The 15,325-nt window shown below is 39.0% G+C and overlaps 1 protein-coding gene across 1 annotated transcript in view; it reads left to right on the top strand.

Annotated features, from left to right (window-relative positions):
• Nucleotides 1–15,325, top strand: part of COL4A2 (collagen type IV alpha 2 chain) — a 142,590-nt gene that overhangs the window by 78,336 nt on the left and 48,929 nt on the right. Inside the window, exons 7-18 of the mRNA XM_060784984.2 lie at nt 1,163–1,279; nt 2,890–2,961; nt 7,026–7,061; nt 7,166–7,228; nt 7,659–7,694; nt 8,023–8,064; nt 9,239–9,325; nt 9,980–10,024; nt 11,834–11,896; nt 12,980–13,024; nt 13,615–13,668; nt 13,877–13,943. Coding sequence (XP_060640967.2) covers nt 1,163–1,279; nt 2,890–2,961; nt 7,026–7,061; nt 7,166–7,228; nt 7,659–7,694; nt 8,023–8,064; nt 9,239–9,325; nt 9,980–10,024; nt 11,834–11,896; nt 12,980–13,024; nt 13,615–13,668; nt 13,877–13,943 — 727 coding nt within the window. The remainder of the gene's footprint in view (nt 1–1,162; nt 1,280–2,889; nt 2,962–7,025; nt 7,062–7,165; nt 7,229–7,658; nt 7,695–8,022; nt 8,065–9,238; nt 9,326–9,979; nt 10,025–11,833; nt 11,897–12,979; nt 13,025–13,614; nt 13,669–13,876; nt 13,944–15,325) is intronic.

Genomic DNA, 15,325 nt, shown 5'->3' with positions numbered 1-15,325 from the left:
CTGTAGAAGTGCTAAGTATTTCCCGAATACGCTTCCTTTGAAGCTTTTCGTCGGACTCTGGATTGCGAGTAGCCCTTTTTACTCCCCTGCTCTCCTCCCCATCCCCCATTTCACAATCGGAGAAGCCCTCAAATGTCTCAGAATCACTTGGAGCCATTATTATCTCCCTAATCCATTTTCACTGTTGTTCCTCCTCCAACTCCTGCGCAGACCTCTTCTCCCTTCTACCAGTAATAGTAACGTTACCATCATGCTGAACTACAACACTATGATTATGGGACAGTGTCTGGCCTGTGTTGCTATTGCTTCCCCAATTTGTTTAAGAATTTATTTCCAGTTTTAGAGAGCAGAGACATACCACACCAAATTGCCTGCTGTGTAGGATATTCATGCACACAACAGTGGCCTTCTCTTATATTTGGACTTGCTCAGGTGGATTTGCTAAATATGTTCCTCTTCCAGTGTTTTAGGGTACTATGCAGTGATGTATTTTTGTGATATTCATTTTGTATAGATGACAAAACCATTTTGGCGATGTTGGAAGGTATTTGTAATGCTTAAAATGTTCTCCCACACCAAAATAATTGGCAATCATTATGCCACCCCAATAAAATGGTAGTTTATGACTAGTAAAACTTTCAGGCTTCAATTTTAAGTGAAATACCAGGCAGGCAAAATGAATGTAGATATGTGATGTAGCACACATATAACATGCTGTATATCCAGAGTCATCTGCCACAGTGCATGTAATGCTAGCAGAGAAGCACAGTATCTACCAGGCTGTTGATCTTTGGTTACATGCCAATAGTATATGCCTATATTCATGCCTTAAAAGGATGCATGCAGTGTCACATTTAGTAGTTCTTTGAACAAAAAAAGCCCAAAGCTATCACAAATTTCCTCTTGTTGTTTTCCTCCGCCACACTGTTAACTGCAAATATGTGCAGGTTGCCCTTTCTACTGTGTCTTTACCCCATTTTCTCTGGGGTATCCAGTTTGTGGTACAGTAATAGAATTAAGAATTCCTTTTCTCTTTTTATTTTCTCATGATGTTCTTGCTTGGGATGAGAATGTTCAAGGGCTAAATGGAGACTAGGAAGAAGAAACCAGAAACAGATGGTCAGATGAACATGCTTGTATTTATTTATATTTTTTTCCACAGGGCCATCCGGGTCAAGCAGGATCAAGAGGGAAACCAGGCCATGATGGCTGCAATGGGACCACAGGGGATCCGGGTCAGCAGGGAAGCCAGGGACCTGGAGGTTTGCCAGGTTTCTTTGTAAGTTGCCAACATCGACTAGACAAATGGAATAAAATATTTCGTCCATGTAATCCTACTATTCCTCTTTTGTGGATCACGATTGGGTTCTCAGGGAGAAAAATAGATTTTCTCATATGGAAGGAAGCTTGGTGCAGCATTTGTGTTAATTTGCCATTTAGACTCCTACACGGAAGTCCTGCAAGAACTGTCTGTCCCTCCAAAGCTTTGGGATAATTGACCAGAAGTCCTGTTTTGCATTATACCTCTGACTCACCGTCAATCTTCTGGTACATGAATATTCAACTAACATGAATCCCTCCCTCACACCTTGCACAGTCCCAATTTTTGACCATGCGCAGACTTTATTTATATGGAGCAAAAAGAAACCTTCCTTGCACATCTGCCATGCCCTTTGTTCTATAAGCAGTGGTTCTCAACCTGTGGATCCCCAGGTGTTTCGGCCTACAACTCCCAAAAATCCCAGCCAGTTTACCAGCTGTTAGGATTTCTGGGAGTTGAAGGCCAAAAACATCTGGGGACCCCAGGTTGAGAACCACTGTTCTATAGCATCTGCTGCCATAATCAAATAATAATAATAATAATAATAATAATAATAATAATATACTTTATTTATATTCCACTCTATCTCCCTGAGGAGACTCAGGGCAGATTACAGAACACATATATGGCAAACATTCAATGCCATTATACAATTAACAAGGACAGACAATACATATATAGAGATATAGGCTTTCCCATCTTTTCCATCTCTGGCATCTGGAGGCTGTGCTTAAGTCCATCCACAGTGCTGTTGCTCCATTTTCCATGTGGAGGAGCTTTGTTGTCTGTAGACGTCCTCCCGATCAAATTGCCAGCATGTTCTTATGGGTGTCTTTTATTTCCTCCCTGCTAAAACCGGTACCTGTTTACTCACAGTACTGTTTTTGATCTGCTAGATGGTCAGAAGCTGGGCTGATGGTAGGAGCTCACCCCAATTCAGGCTTGAACTTCCAACGTTTCGGTTGGCAAGATTTTCTACAGCTATTGGTTTAACCCGCTGTGCTAAAAAGTATTGTGTGTGTGTGTATCGTCTTCCTCCATCCTAGCTCCAAGGTCATGAGATCTAGATAAGCAAAAACCTAGCACACATACCTACAACTATGCAAACAGAGAAGTAAAGGTCTAGTCTGGTTGCCTTGGAGTACCTACAGATACTATCAGTGCTTTTTTTCTACATGTTGGAAACCTAAAAGAAAGCTCCCAGAAGTTTGATGAAAGCAGGGCCTTTTCCCCTCCTGCCCTCTGCCTGAAAGTCAAGAGTGGAAATACTTCCACAAATCATGACAAGCTAATCATAGTTGATAGGTTTTGATCCTTTTTTATTAAACAAGTATTTTTGAAAAATGGTAGTATCCACTTTTTCTTTGTGTCATGGTTTGGAAGACTTGTGGCCATGCTTGTGGCTCATGTTGAAAAGTATATTTCTTCCATGGAAGGAAAAAGATTTAGTGGTTCTTAAATGTCTATGCAGACCAGTTTTCTGAAATAGCTTCATAAAATCCTTGTGCTGCAAAAGTTTGTATGAAATAAGAGTTAAGGTTTTGTCTGTTTTGTCTTTAACCACACAGGGAATCCAAGGACCCAAAGGTCAAAAGGGAGAGCCTTTTGTACTGACTCCGGAATTAGCTAGACAATTCCAGGTAAATCTGTGCAGCAGTTATGAACTAAAGTGATTATAAATTGAGATTAATGGCGAGGCGGGTGGTGGGGAGTTCTGATGGAAAAATGAAGTATTTCTGTATTATTCTGCAAAGATTTAGTGTGCCTTAAATGTTCTGGGGTGCTTTGATTGTGTGTTCCTACATGGCAGGGGGTTGGACTGGATGGCCCTTGTTGTCTCCTCCAACTCTAGGATTCTGTGTGAGAAGATTGTCAAGCAGGAATCTTAATGTTAATTTTCCACAGTAAAAGATTCTGATTCTTTCATCATATTATTAATTGCAGGCTGACTCTGACTGTGTTGAAAAAAGAGACCATCTTATTTTTTAGATAATATATCTCCACCGCAGCCAAATAAACTGTCCATCAGTGTAGATTTTATCTTTCATTTAGAAATGTGCTTCTTTTTCTTCAAGGATAAGTATTTTTCAGGGGCTTTTCCCATGCCACTTTCATACCATCTGTGCATTCAGAAATCACAGACACAAACTATGTTTACAAAAAATGTTTGAAATGAATACTTAACTGTATCAAGGGACTGCTTTTGTTTTTCCCTATCTGTTGGAAATTAAAGCATATACACAACTGTTGGATGGGCCCTGAACTCCTGCTCTGTTTCCTTTATTTCTTGCCTGGGGGAAGGCTAGTGCTCTCTCATGCTCTTACCACCCTCTGTTTCTCCCTCTCTCTCTCTGAGGCTGCTTCTACAAAGCCACATAATCTGGATCAGAATGTGGATTAAGAAACCTGGTTCCACTCCAGAGAGTCTTTATACACACCTGGGGAACCACTGCTCCCCTTGTGCCAAATTGATCCACTAGCATGACTTTTTTTTCTTATCCCGTTTGGAGAAATGCACTGAACTGTAGCAGCCCATTGGTTGAGCTTTAGCAATGGAGCTCATCTTTCAACTCAAAAACAAAAAAGAAGAAAGTAATGTCTTCTCAGGGGGAGATGGAAAAGGTGTTTGTTTACTTTCTGAGATCACTTTATCCTGTTCCTTTATTTGAATTTTCCAGAGGTGGAGCTGTTTACATGAGTGCTATCCTCCCAAATTTCTGCTCTGCAGCATTCATGTACTGATCAGCCACAATGCAATCTATTCCTGATTTCAGACTTCCTCTTGTTTTTGTTTTGTTTTGTTTTTTTACATGTGGATGTGCATTGCAGATGCATGGGGGGGGGGGTGTTTTCTAACTGCCACCCTCTCACCTTATAATATGCATCATTCTGGATTTTACATCATGTGTAGATGGGACCTGAGCTAACTCCTTATCTTCTGCTCAACTTCCTTTATCTCCTTATTTCTGATCTTGTGTCGTCTTCTTCATTTCACATTTTCTGTTTCTTTAAAAGGAGAAGTCTGACCTTTGAGTTCTTCCTGGTTTAGACCTCCTTCTTTTCCATTTTATTTATTCCTGCTTCTTCACATGGCTTGTGACAAAGTCTTCAAAAACTGAGAAGAACAAAACAAGGAAATTTAAAGGAAATTCGAGCAACGTTATTGTTGTGGATGGGCCCTCAGGCTTCAGGAAGCTGATTACTGTGGATCTGCTTTCATTGTTCTGGTTCCAGTGACTTGGAGGAAGCTGCAGCCAGGGGTCAAAGTGACCTTGCCAAACTCTATGGGGGCCCAGTACTCTTCATGAAGACACCCACCATGCTCCTTGCCAACCTCACAAATCCTCTGTGGCTCCTTTGTTGTGCCAACCATCAGAATCACGCAGTATTCCAGCACTGAGTAAATCCCAAGGACTAATGCTATGTCTCACAAACATCTGCAGAGTGAAGGACTCCCTCCAAGTTATGTCCACTGTATTGTGCCAGAAAACAGGCATTTTTCTAATCCTGGCAATATCTCATCTAGCCAGTAGAGGGACCGGTCATTCAATGCTTACTACAGATTGCAAAACCTATTCTGTAAGCTAAAATCATAGTGGAGCATGTGCTCAATTCACTAACTGACGAGTCTTAGAATTTTTTTAGTCATAGCTCAGTAAACTTCACAACGTTCATCCCTTATCACCCCTATCTAAACCCTCAAAATAAATAAGAATATTTTAATAGGCATACGTTTACATATTTTCAGCCTCGGTTCCTGCTCTTCAAATTCATGTGTAGATTATTTTCATGACTACTTAGACACAACACTAGATAAAAGGGGAAACAGGCCGATTGCTTCTCACCCCTCTGAATACCACTCTCACGCAAAGACATTGCCGTGTGAGTATCTCAGCATTTTGCTGCTTCTAGTGAGCCCATCTGTTTGGTGAATCATTTAATGAAGACATCTTAGTGGAAAGAACAGGGAGAAAAGTTATGCCCCACAAATAAAAGAGGTCAAAAAGTGATTCAGCTGCTCCTCTTTATTTTGTTTTTCCAAATCCACTGATGACCAAAACCATCTGGACAAACTGGTTGGAACATGCTACAGGGATCCCAATAGTTTCCTTCTGTCCTTGAAGTCCAAGGATCTCCAGACTCTTCCAACTGGCTCAGGGAGAGACATGGTTTCTGTTGCTCAGATCTTATCTCTTCTTGCAGCACTCAATAGCACACCTAACCACCCGAGGCTCCTTTGGCTACCCATATGTAGGTAGTGGTTGACACGCAGTTTTTATCTTATGAGCCAACAACATATTCCATCTGGAAAGTCGTCATCAAATAGTGCAGACATAAACACTTGACTGTGAGTAAGGAGGTCTTCCACGTCCTCTTCCCCCCCCCCCCCCCACCCCAAGCAAGAAAATGCCTGCTTCAAACCAAACATATAGTGGAAGCAAACATCAGCCACATCCTTATTGAACATTTCCTTTATCCTCAAAGTACCCTTATCCGCAGGATGCAGGATTTCCCTAGTCCACACCCTACCCACCCATCCAAGAGACATAAAAGTTATCCACTAGACTTTTTTTTCAAGGACACGTTGGATATCACATACTTAGAGGCTTTCTTCTTCTGTTTTTTTTCCCTAGACCCATTTGCAGGAAAGTACCGCAGACTGGCAAAGCTCTGGTTATATATTTCCCTGACCTAAGATATACACGAAATCCCCAAAGGAGCTCAGATTAGAGCACACTCCACTAGAGCAAGGGTCATCTTAGGATAATTTGACATTAAAGCTGAGCTAGGTGAGGGCTGTAAAGCAACTATGTGAGCCACTCCATTTGTATGGAGCAGAAGTTTTGTGCAAGGGTAGCAGTTAGTCCTAAACACATAAAATTCAGCTTCTTAATCTTTTGGCATCCACTAAAAACAGATTTGTTCTGTCCTTTTGGATGCTAAGATTTACAGAAGACAGGGAACAAACAATTGGTGTTTTATTGTGAACACTTATTCTAACCTAGTGTGAAAGTAGCATTTAAACTGTGGCTTGGCAGAGTGGGCAAAGCAAGAGTGTGTGCAAATTAACAGTCTGTCTCATCTCACCTGGTCCAGGGCTATCTTTCTCCTCCTGAGGAAGGGAAGCACTACTGGCACTGTTATCTCCTTCTTTCTTTGTTCTTGTCCGCATCTTTTTGGGTAGTGAGCAACCTTGAGATTTTTCTGACTTTTTGTAATTATGGGTGAACCTGGGAGATGCACCAAAGAACAGTGCTAACCATTCAGTCCTTGCCTTTCTGTGCAGATGTTATTATCATTGTGTGCCTTAGAGTTGTTTCCAACTTAAGGTGATCCAATGGTGAACCTGCCATCCCGCTTTCTTTGCAAGATTTATCCACAGGGGGTTTGCCTTTGCTTTCCTCTGAGGCTGAGATTGCGACTTGCCCAAAGTAGGTTTACATAGTCAAATGGGGATTCTTTTGACTGCCAACTTATCACCAGACCAGAAGGAATATTCATAGCAAGAAACCAGTCTTCTGATTTAATATGATCTTTAAATTTTGTTTTTACTTTCAGTTCTCACAAACCATAAAATCTTTAAAAGAATGAACGTATCCCAATAAATACATTCCTTTTAATGTTACCTATTAGTAACTGTTTCTTATATTAAAACTGTACTTATGGTTTAAATTTAGTGGAGCCTTTCTCCTTCTTTCTTTAGGGAGACCCTGGTGACCGAGGCATGATGGGCTTCCCAGTAAGTAAACTGGAGATTGCAATTAAATAATAATAATAATAATAATAATAATTTTAATTATTATGATTTTTTTCTTTTTGAAAATATTTTTTCTCAATATCTAGGGCTCCCAGGGTCCCCGTGGTTCTGTAGGTCCATTTGGTCCAGTTGGAAGCCCAGGTCCACCTGTAAGTATCATAATGAGGTTGTAATACCAGTTTTAATGACTTGTTTCTATTCTCTATCTGCTTTGGGAAATTATTGCATTACATGTATTTATTTATAATTTTTTTATTTGTTTGTTTTTTTGTTTATATCCTGCCTTTCTTCCAGTTTGGGGCCCAAAGCATAGAATATCATAATATCCAAAAGTCTGTGCACATGGAACTCTACATGGTTACAAGTTACAACTCTTTTTACATAAGAAGTGCTGATTACTTTTAGAAAAAATGAAAACAGATATGAAAAACTAAAGGAGAGTAAGACTCTCTAAATAATTTCAAATGACATATTCCATGTATATTGTATATGCTATGTATAAAATAATTGACATTGTAGGTATAATTATATGGAGCACTCTCAAGAGTTCATGGCTTCTGGTTTTTTTCTCTCCTTTAGGGGCCCCCAGGACCACCAGGTCCTCCAGGAACTCAAGTAAGTCTTTCTCTTATTTTTGGGTTTAATCTCTATGACGTAAACCTATTTAATGAGCAATGATATCTCTCAAAGAGGAGCTCCAGGTGCAGCTCCTGAATCACCTTTCCCTTTTCCTTTGGCTCAGCACTAACATTACTGTATAAAGTGAATCTAATGTGTACCCCCATTATGGCAAGGTCATTTAGCCAAAAAGATGAGATTTCTTTTCAAGTAAATACAGTTGTAGTATATTTACTGTTGTGGTATTAGATAAAAGTAAGCAATGTCTAGACTGTTACATTCTGTCAGAAAATGTATGCTAAATGTTGATCAATTATCTTTTCAGGGCAACAAAGGTGTTGGTTTTTATGGAGATACAGGGGACAAGGTAAGAGAAATGTAACCAATTGCCATTTGAAACAGTGTGTGAAAAATACATATTGAATTGATCTTCCCTTGCATAAATCAGGAGAAAAACTGTGGCTAGTCAAATGTCTCAGAAACTCCTAACGCCATCTAGTATAAACCAGGCCTGACCCTGCTTATCTTCTCAAGCCAAGGAAAGGTTGGATACATTTAAGGTGGTAGATAATTAAACATCTTCCCTTACTGCAGTGTTTCTCAACCTGGGGGTCAGGACCCCTGTGGGGGTCGTGAGGAGGTGTCAGAGGGGTCGCCAAAGACCATCAGAAAGCATAGTATTTATTGTTGGTCATGGGGGTTCTGTGTGGGAAGTTTGGTCCAATTCTATCGTTGGTGCAGTTCAGAATGCTATTTCATTGTGGATGAACTATAAATCCCAACAACTACAACTCCCAAATATCAAGGTCTATTTTCTCCAAACTCTATCAGTGTTCACATTTGGGCATATTGAGTATCCATGCCAAGTTTGATCCAGATGCAGCATTGTTTGAATCCACAGTGTTCTCTGGATGTAAGTGAACTACAACTCCCAAACTCAATGTCAATGCCCCCTAAACCCTCCCAATATTTTCTCTTGGTCATGGGAATTATGTGTGCCAAGTTTGATTCAATTCCATCATTGGTGGAGTTCAGAAGGCTCTTTCATTTTAGGTGAACTATAAATCCCAGCAACTCCAACATTCCCAATGACAAAATCAATCACCCCCAACCCCACCAGTATTCAAATTTGGCCGTATGTGGTATTTGTGTCAGTTTTGGTCCAGTAAATGAAAATACATCCTACATATCAGATATTTACATTACAATTCATAACAGTAGCAAAATTATAGTCATGAAGTAGGAATTAAAATAATTTGGGGGTCACTACAACATGAGTTGGGGGTCAACATAATATGAAGAACTGTATTAAGGGGTTGCGGCATTAGGAAGGTTAAGAAACACTGCCTTACTGCAATACCAGTCCTTCTTGGACCTTCCCATCGTGTATGTTGAAGTAAGAACATGTCAGGTTCTCAGACTTGAAAGTGGATATAATGTAAAAGTATCCCCTTGACTCGTAAGAGTTTGACCCCAATGTATGGATATGGCTTTAGCCTGTGTTTTACTCATTGAACTTTACCCCTTTGTTTGTCTGGCAGGGAGATCCTGGGCCCCCTGGTCCTCCTGGGCCACCATCAACGCGAGAGCTGGTGACATCCACAGATGTAATCTCAAATGAATACAAGGTAATGAGAAATATCACTGAGCATCCTACAGAGCATTCAGTACACAAGAATAAGAAACAAGGCCAAACATTATTTCTGCATGCTCTTTGTCATAGTAAATATTTGTTTCCATTACTTGCACATTGAAAATGGAATGGTAAAATCATTTAGTTAATTTTTTCTCTAGGGAGCCAGCATGATAGTGCAGGTTTTCCCATGCTGAAGGGAGCAATAAAGCTGTAGCTGGGATGGATATGCATTTTAAACGAACAGGAACTTTTTTCCTGCAGGCATCAAAATTTCATTTCTATGCCAAAAAAAAGAGTCTGTTTTCATGCCATAGTACCCAGTTTTGGCATTGGTCAAGTGGCTAAGGATTTGGGAAATTTAGGACTTAGGTAAATTTAGAAATATTTTTCTCCTTTCAATTCTGATCGCATTTTCCCTTTCCAAACGATAGAAAAATATCAACAAACTGTGACTGCTAGGGACACAATTCCGATATGTCCCTAGGGTCTGCAAGGATGTGTCTAAAGATACACCAGTGCTAGCACCTTACATCTAAATTATACATGTCCAGCAGTGTGAATGCAACATATTAAAGAAAAACTTAAGTTGGTTTTTCTTTAATCCTAAAATTTAAGCACTAACTGCTCTGCTTTATATATATTTTAGGGTGCGAAAGGAATAAAAGGAATAAGAGGGCAGCCTGGAATCCCGGTAAGTCCACAGAAATCAAACACAAGCACTCTTGTGGTTAATATCTGTATATTTTTTGCTATTGGGGATTTTGCATTGATTGGAAATTAAGGTTACAGTTTCTAGCAGACCAGACACTTATTGTTTTGGGGAGATTTTTCCAGTATTTTTCATCATGTGACTGACACCTTTCTGTTTTCTTAACATATATACAAAAGTAATATAAATGTTTTCCAAACTTGGTGGCAGTAGTGGACAGTAAAAAAAATTGATGTGGGAAGGAGGCAAAACATTTATATTATACCAGAAATCCCGGGCACATTTCTCACCTGACAGTCCTCAGCTCAGCTATCTATTATACCCTTGTGGCTTCCTTCCTTATTTTTATAACCATAAGAATAGTAATAAATCCTGCAAATCTGATGCAGCAGCTAAAAGTCAAGCATTTGTCAAGAGGCCCATTACTCAACATCTATTTTGGTACCTATTTGAATCTTATCACATAATATCTAGATCTGAAAGTACGACTTTCCATTTAATGTATAGAACAATAATTGAAATATTTAGTGCTGCTTCTTGACATCCATAGTAGTATATGATAGACCTGCGTTTCTCAGGCCCCTTCCACACTGCCCCTATATCCCAGGATCTAATTCCAGATTATCTGCTTATCCCAGATTATCTGGCAGTGGAGACTCATATAATTCAGTCTAAAGCAAATAATCTGGGATATAGGGCACTGTAGAACGGGCCTCAGTAAATGCAGAGCACAACTGTTACGATCTTCCATATGAGGTACTTTCAACTGTAATCAAATGTGTCAGACTTTGCTGAATGATATGATACTGTGTTAAATGGCAGAATATCATTTTAATCCAAGTAATGATAAAAATAGTAGTTAACAGAGCTAGACAGCTACCTTTGACTGTGAAAACATCCATAGCTTGTTTCAAGTAACTTTTCCTAATTGATAACACAAAATAAAATTATTTCTTATCTAAGATAGATAGTTTTGTTAAAGATACTGAAACCGTGATTTTCAGATTAACAACTTTTATTTGCATTTAATTTCCCAAAGCCAAAGTGTCTGAGAAAAGCAGCCTTGTATAATTTTAGCTGAAGCTTGCACCCTAGTCATATAAAAGAGAAGGTGTACTTCGTTTACAAAAGTCGATTATACAAAAAAGAAGGGCAGGACCTGTCTTTGCCCAGATGCTGCTTTGTCCCAAATGCTCTGTGGCATTTTTCTTCCTTTCCAGTTTACTTCTATTATTGAGGTTTACTCCTAAATAGGATAAACATATACTTCACATATCTAGTCATTATTGTTTTGTGGAAATACTCTCTATAGCAGGGGTCCTCAAATTAAGGCCCGGGGGCCAGATGTGGCCCTCCAAGGTCATTTACCCGGCCCTTGCTCAGCGTCAACCTAAGTCTGAAATGACTTGAAAGCACACAACAACAACAACAACAATAACAACAACCCTATTTCATCAGCCAAAAGCAGGCCCACATTTCTCATTGAAATACTAATAAGTTTATATTTGTTACAAGTGTTCTTCATTTTAATTATTGTATTGTTTTTTAGTGTCTTTTGCACTACAAATAAGATATGTGCAGTGTGCATAGGAATTCATTCATGTTTTTTCAAATTATAATCCAGCCCTCCAACAGTTTGAGGGATTGTGACCTGGCCCTCTGTTTAAAAAGTTTAAGGACCCCTGGTCTATATTGTTTTAGAGATAATCGCCTTGTTATGTACTGTTATGCTAAATGTAATTGTTAATCTAAATTAGATACTAAGTTTTTGGTTCTGTTAATTGCACATAGGGTTCCCATGCATATACAGCAGAAAAGGGAGAAGAAGGAATAACAGGATTTCCAGGATCAAGGGTATGTATATTATTAAAACCAGCAAGAAATTATTTGCAGCCGGGTATGTTTTCTTTCTGTTCTACCAGACTATCACAACTGTCACAAAACTGAAACAGCAGTTTGGATGGGGTGAATTTTGATAGTATATCTACTCCAAATTTCTGTTGGATAGTCTTGCTCATGTTTTTAGAGTCTGACTGAATGTAATAATTGGTATTAGAAAGGAAGTTCTTAAAGAGACATCAATTGGATGCCAATTATTTTTTTTATTTATGAATGTATTTTTCCCATTCTTGAAGCAAATCAACACATTCCAGCCACTTAGACCTAGTTCCTTTTTAAGGAACTTTCGGTCAAACTGATCTGGGCCCAAGCCTACTGAATAGGCCTGGGCGGTTTCGTTTCGTTAATTCGTAATTCGTTAATAATTCGTTAATTTTTTCAATTACAAAACGATAACGAACCATTCTGGAGCAATCATTAAAAAAAACGAATTTTCAAAAACGTTTTGTAAATGCTTCGTATTTCGATATTGTATTCGTTTTGTTATTGTTTTGAGGTCGTTTCGTTATTATTTCCGCATGTCTGGGCCAGTTTTATGGTTTAATTAGTGAAAATAAATTATAATATCACACCAACAGTCAACAACAGAGGGAGAGGGAAGCTTCAGAAGGTTTTGGAGGTTTTTTAGCGTATTTCGCGGTCGCGTCCGCCATTAACGAATCGATTCGTTATTGTTTCGGAAATCGATTCGTTGATTTTTTTACCATTTACGAAATTTCGTAAATATCGAACTTTTTAGAAGGAAAATTTTGTAATTATTTTAAATATCGAAACAAAAAAACCCGCCAAATACAAATCGATTTTAGAAACAATTTTTTCCGTTGTTACCCAGGCCTACTACTGAATACTATTAATTGTGTAATGTTTGATTCTGTGATAATTTCTAAAATACAACTTGCCAAACGGAAGTCTTACTAAATTTGGTTTTTAAATGCTATTCTCTCTTCTTCAGATTTAATACATAATAACATATATTCTAGGTAGTAGCAAAGACAAATGACTGTTCAACATTGTTATGCTTATTCTTACATTTTATAGGGTTTGCCAGGAATCAATGGTCTAAAAGGATCTGATGGAGATGTGGTAAGTATGCATTCTGAAAATTAGGATCCTGAAGTAAGTTGTGATAATGCCTCCCCAACCCGATATTTGTGGCTACCTGAGGAAAGTTGCCTTTCTCAAACAATGGGAGATGGGACAAGAGGATTGCTGGAAGGAGGTAGAAATCATGCCAAATTATGTGAGCTATAGGAGGACATTCTTTACCTCCAGGCTTAGAAACCAAGATATAGCACAAAAAGCAAAACTGCCAAGGAAGGAAAGCACAACAAACATGGGTACTGGTTCTTAAAGTTGCATGTCACTTACAGCAACCAGCTGGAAAGGGAAATGTCCTCTTGTTTTCCGCAAAAGCAAGAACAGCAAGAGGCATAGAGTGAGCAGATTGGCAAACACAGGAAACTGAAAAAAAAACAGTGGCAGGCAGATAAGTGTGTTAGTGTGTGAGAATGTGTGTAAATGTGTGCATTTCTCCCTCTTTTTGTCATACTCTTTGCTCTGCCCTAACACATTGAAATGTGGGATGCAACAAGTCTGATCACAGTCATACAGATGTCAACTGAAAAAAGGGTTCTCTGCCAATGTCTTGAAATTGATTGTAATATGTATTTCAGGGTCTCCCTGGACTTGATGGTAACCCTGGTATTCCTGGTCAAAAAGGAATGAAGGTAGTTCTTTAATTTATTTTATTGCTTGCATAATAAATGAATGCCACTGATGTTCAGAATAGAACCAATTTCATACAATGATCTCATTAAGGTTAAGTGTTTCATTGGCCATCATCCCAGGAATCTCATCCTTGTGAAGCTAAGGAACTTTTAAAAATATGTTGTAGTTGTATTTCAGTTAACAGCTAAAATATTTGTATATACACAGGGAGAAACTGGGGACAGAGGGATTCAAGGATCGCCAAGTTATGCACATCATCCCAGGCTCATAAAAGGTAATTCTTCCCTTATATATTTTTAATAAAGATTTTGCAGGTTCTTTACTTTGGGCATCTTAGAGTATACATTAAATATTTAAATTAGAGAGAGCAAAATGCAGCATTTATCCCCTCCCTTTTTTTTAACTGAACTTAAGTTTCAATAACGGGCTGTGGTGACGCAGTGGGTCAAACCACTAAGATGCAGAACTTGCTGACCAGAAGGTCGGTGGTTTGAACCTATGGAACAGAGTGAGCTCCCGCTGTTAGCCCAAGCTTCTGCCAACCTAGCAGTTTGAAAACATACAAATGTGAGTAGATCAATAGGTACAGCTTCAGCTGGAAGGTAACGGCGCTTCATGCAGTCATGCTGACCACATGACCTTGGAGGCATCTACAAACAACTCTGAGTCTTCAGCTTAGAAATGGAGATGAGCACCACCCCACAGAGTGGGACATGACTAGACTTAATGTCAAGGGAAAACCTTTACCTTTACTTAAGTTCCTATAATTGGATATACTGTCTGTGGGGATGGGAATGAGAGTAGAGCAACATCCTACATTTCAACCATAGACATTAAAAAATGCTTGTCATTTGTATTGAATAAAGAACCATGAGTGGACTCACAATTCCTGTTTAATAAAGTGTCACAATACTAACTTTACTGAAAAGGCGACTCTTATTGCAACACTGGCATATACATGTTGCTTTGAGTTATGAAGGAGACATGCAAATTCTAATCAAATTACAAATTTCCATTTTTAGGTAGCAGTTTGAAGTGACTACTCATACTTTTTAACAAAATAATTCATTTTAGTACAGCTAGGCCAGCCAAATCAAGACAACCCTAGGTCCTGAGATTTCAGATCCAGTACCTAGGAATGATAATGTTTGGTGTCACAGAAGGTTGGCCTTGATGGGGTCATTAAATATGATATATTAAGCCCTAACCATAGTTGCACACACTTTTCAAAGCAACACTCCCATCTTCAGATTCCTCACCCCGAGGTCCAGAGAAGAGGGGCCAGGTCCTAAGATTAGGAGGTACTAAAGCAAGGATCCTCAAACTAAGGCCCGGGGGCCAGATGCGGACCTCCAAGGTCGTTTACCCGGCCCTTGCTCAGGGTCAACCTAAGCTTGAAACAACTTGAAAGCACACAACAACAACAACAACAACAATTCTATCTCATCAGCCAAAAGCAGGGCCACATTTCCCACTGAAATACTAATAAGTTTATATTTGTTAACATTGGTCCTAATTTTAATTATTGCATTTTTAAGTGTTTTTTACACTACAAATAAGATATGTGCAGCGTGCATATGAATTCATTCATGTGGGTTTTTTTTTCAAATTATAATCCAGCCTTCCAACAGTTTGAGGGACTGTGACCTGGCCTTC

This window comes from Anolis sagrei, chromosome 1, assembly GCF_037176765.1.
Source record: "Anolis sagrei isolate rAnoSag1 chromosome 1, rAnoSag1.mat, whole genome shotgun sequence".
NCBI classification, from domain to species: Eukaryota; Metazoa; Chordata; class Lepidosauria; order Squamata; family Dactyloidae; genus Anolis; species Anolis sagrei.
The sequence above is the reverse complement of the archived record's forward strand: the minus strand, read 5'-3'. Positions and strand labels throughout refer to the sequence as shown.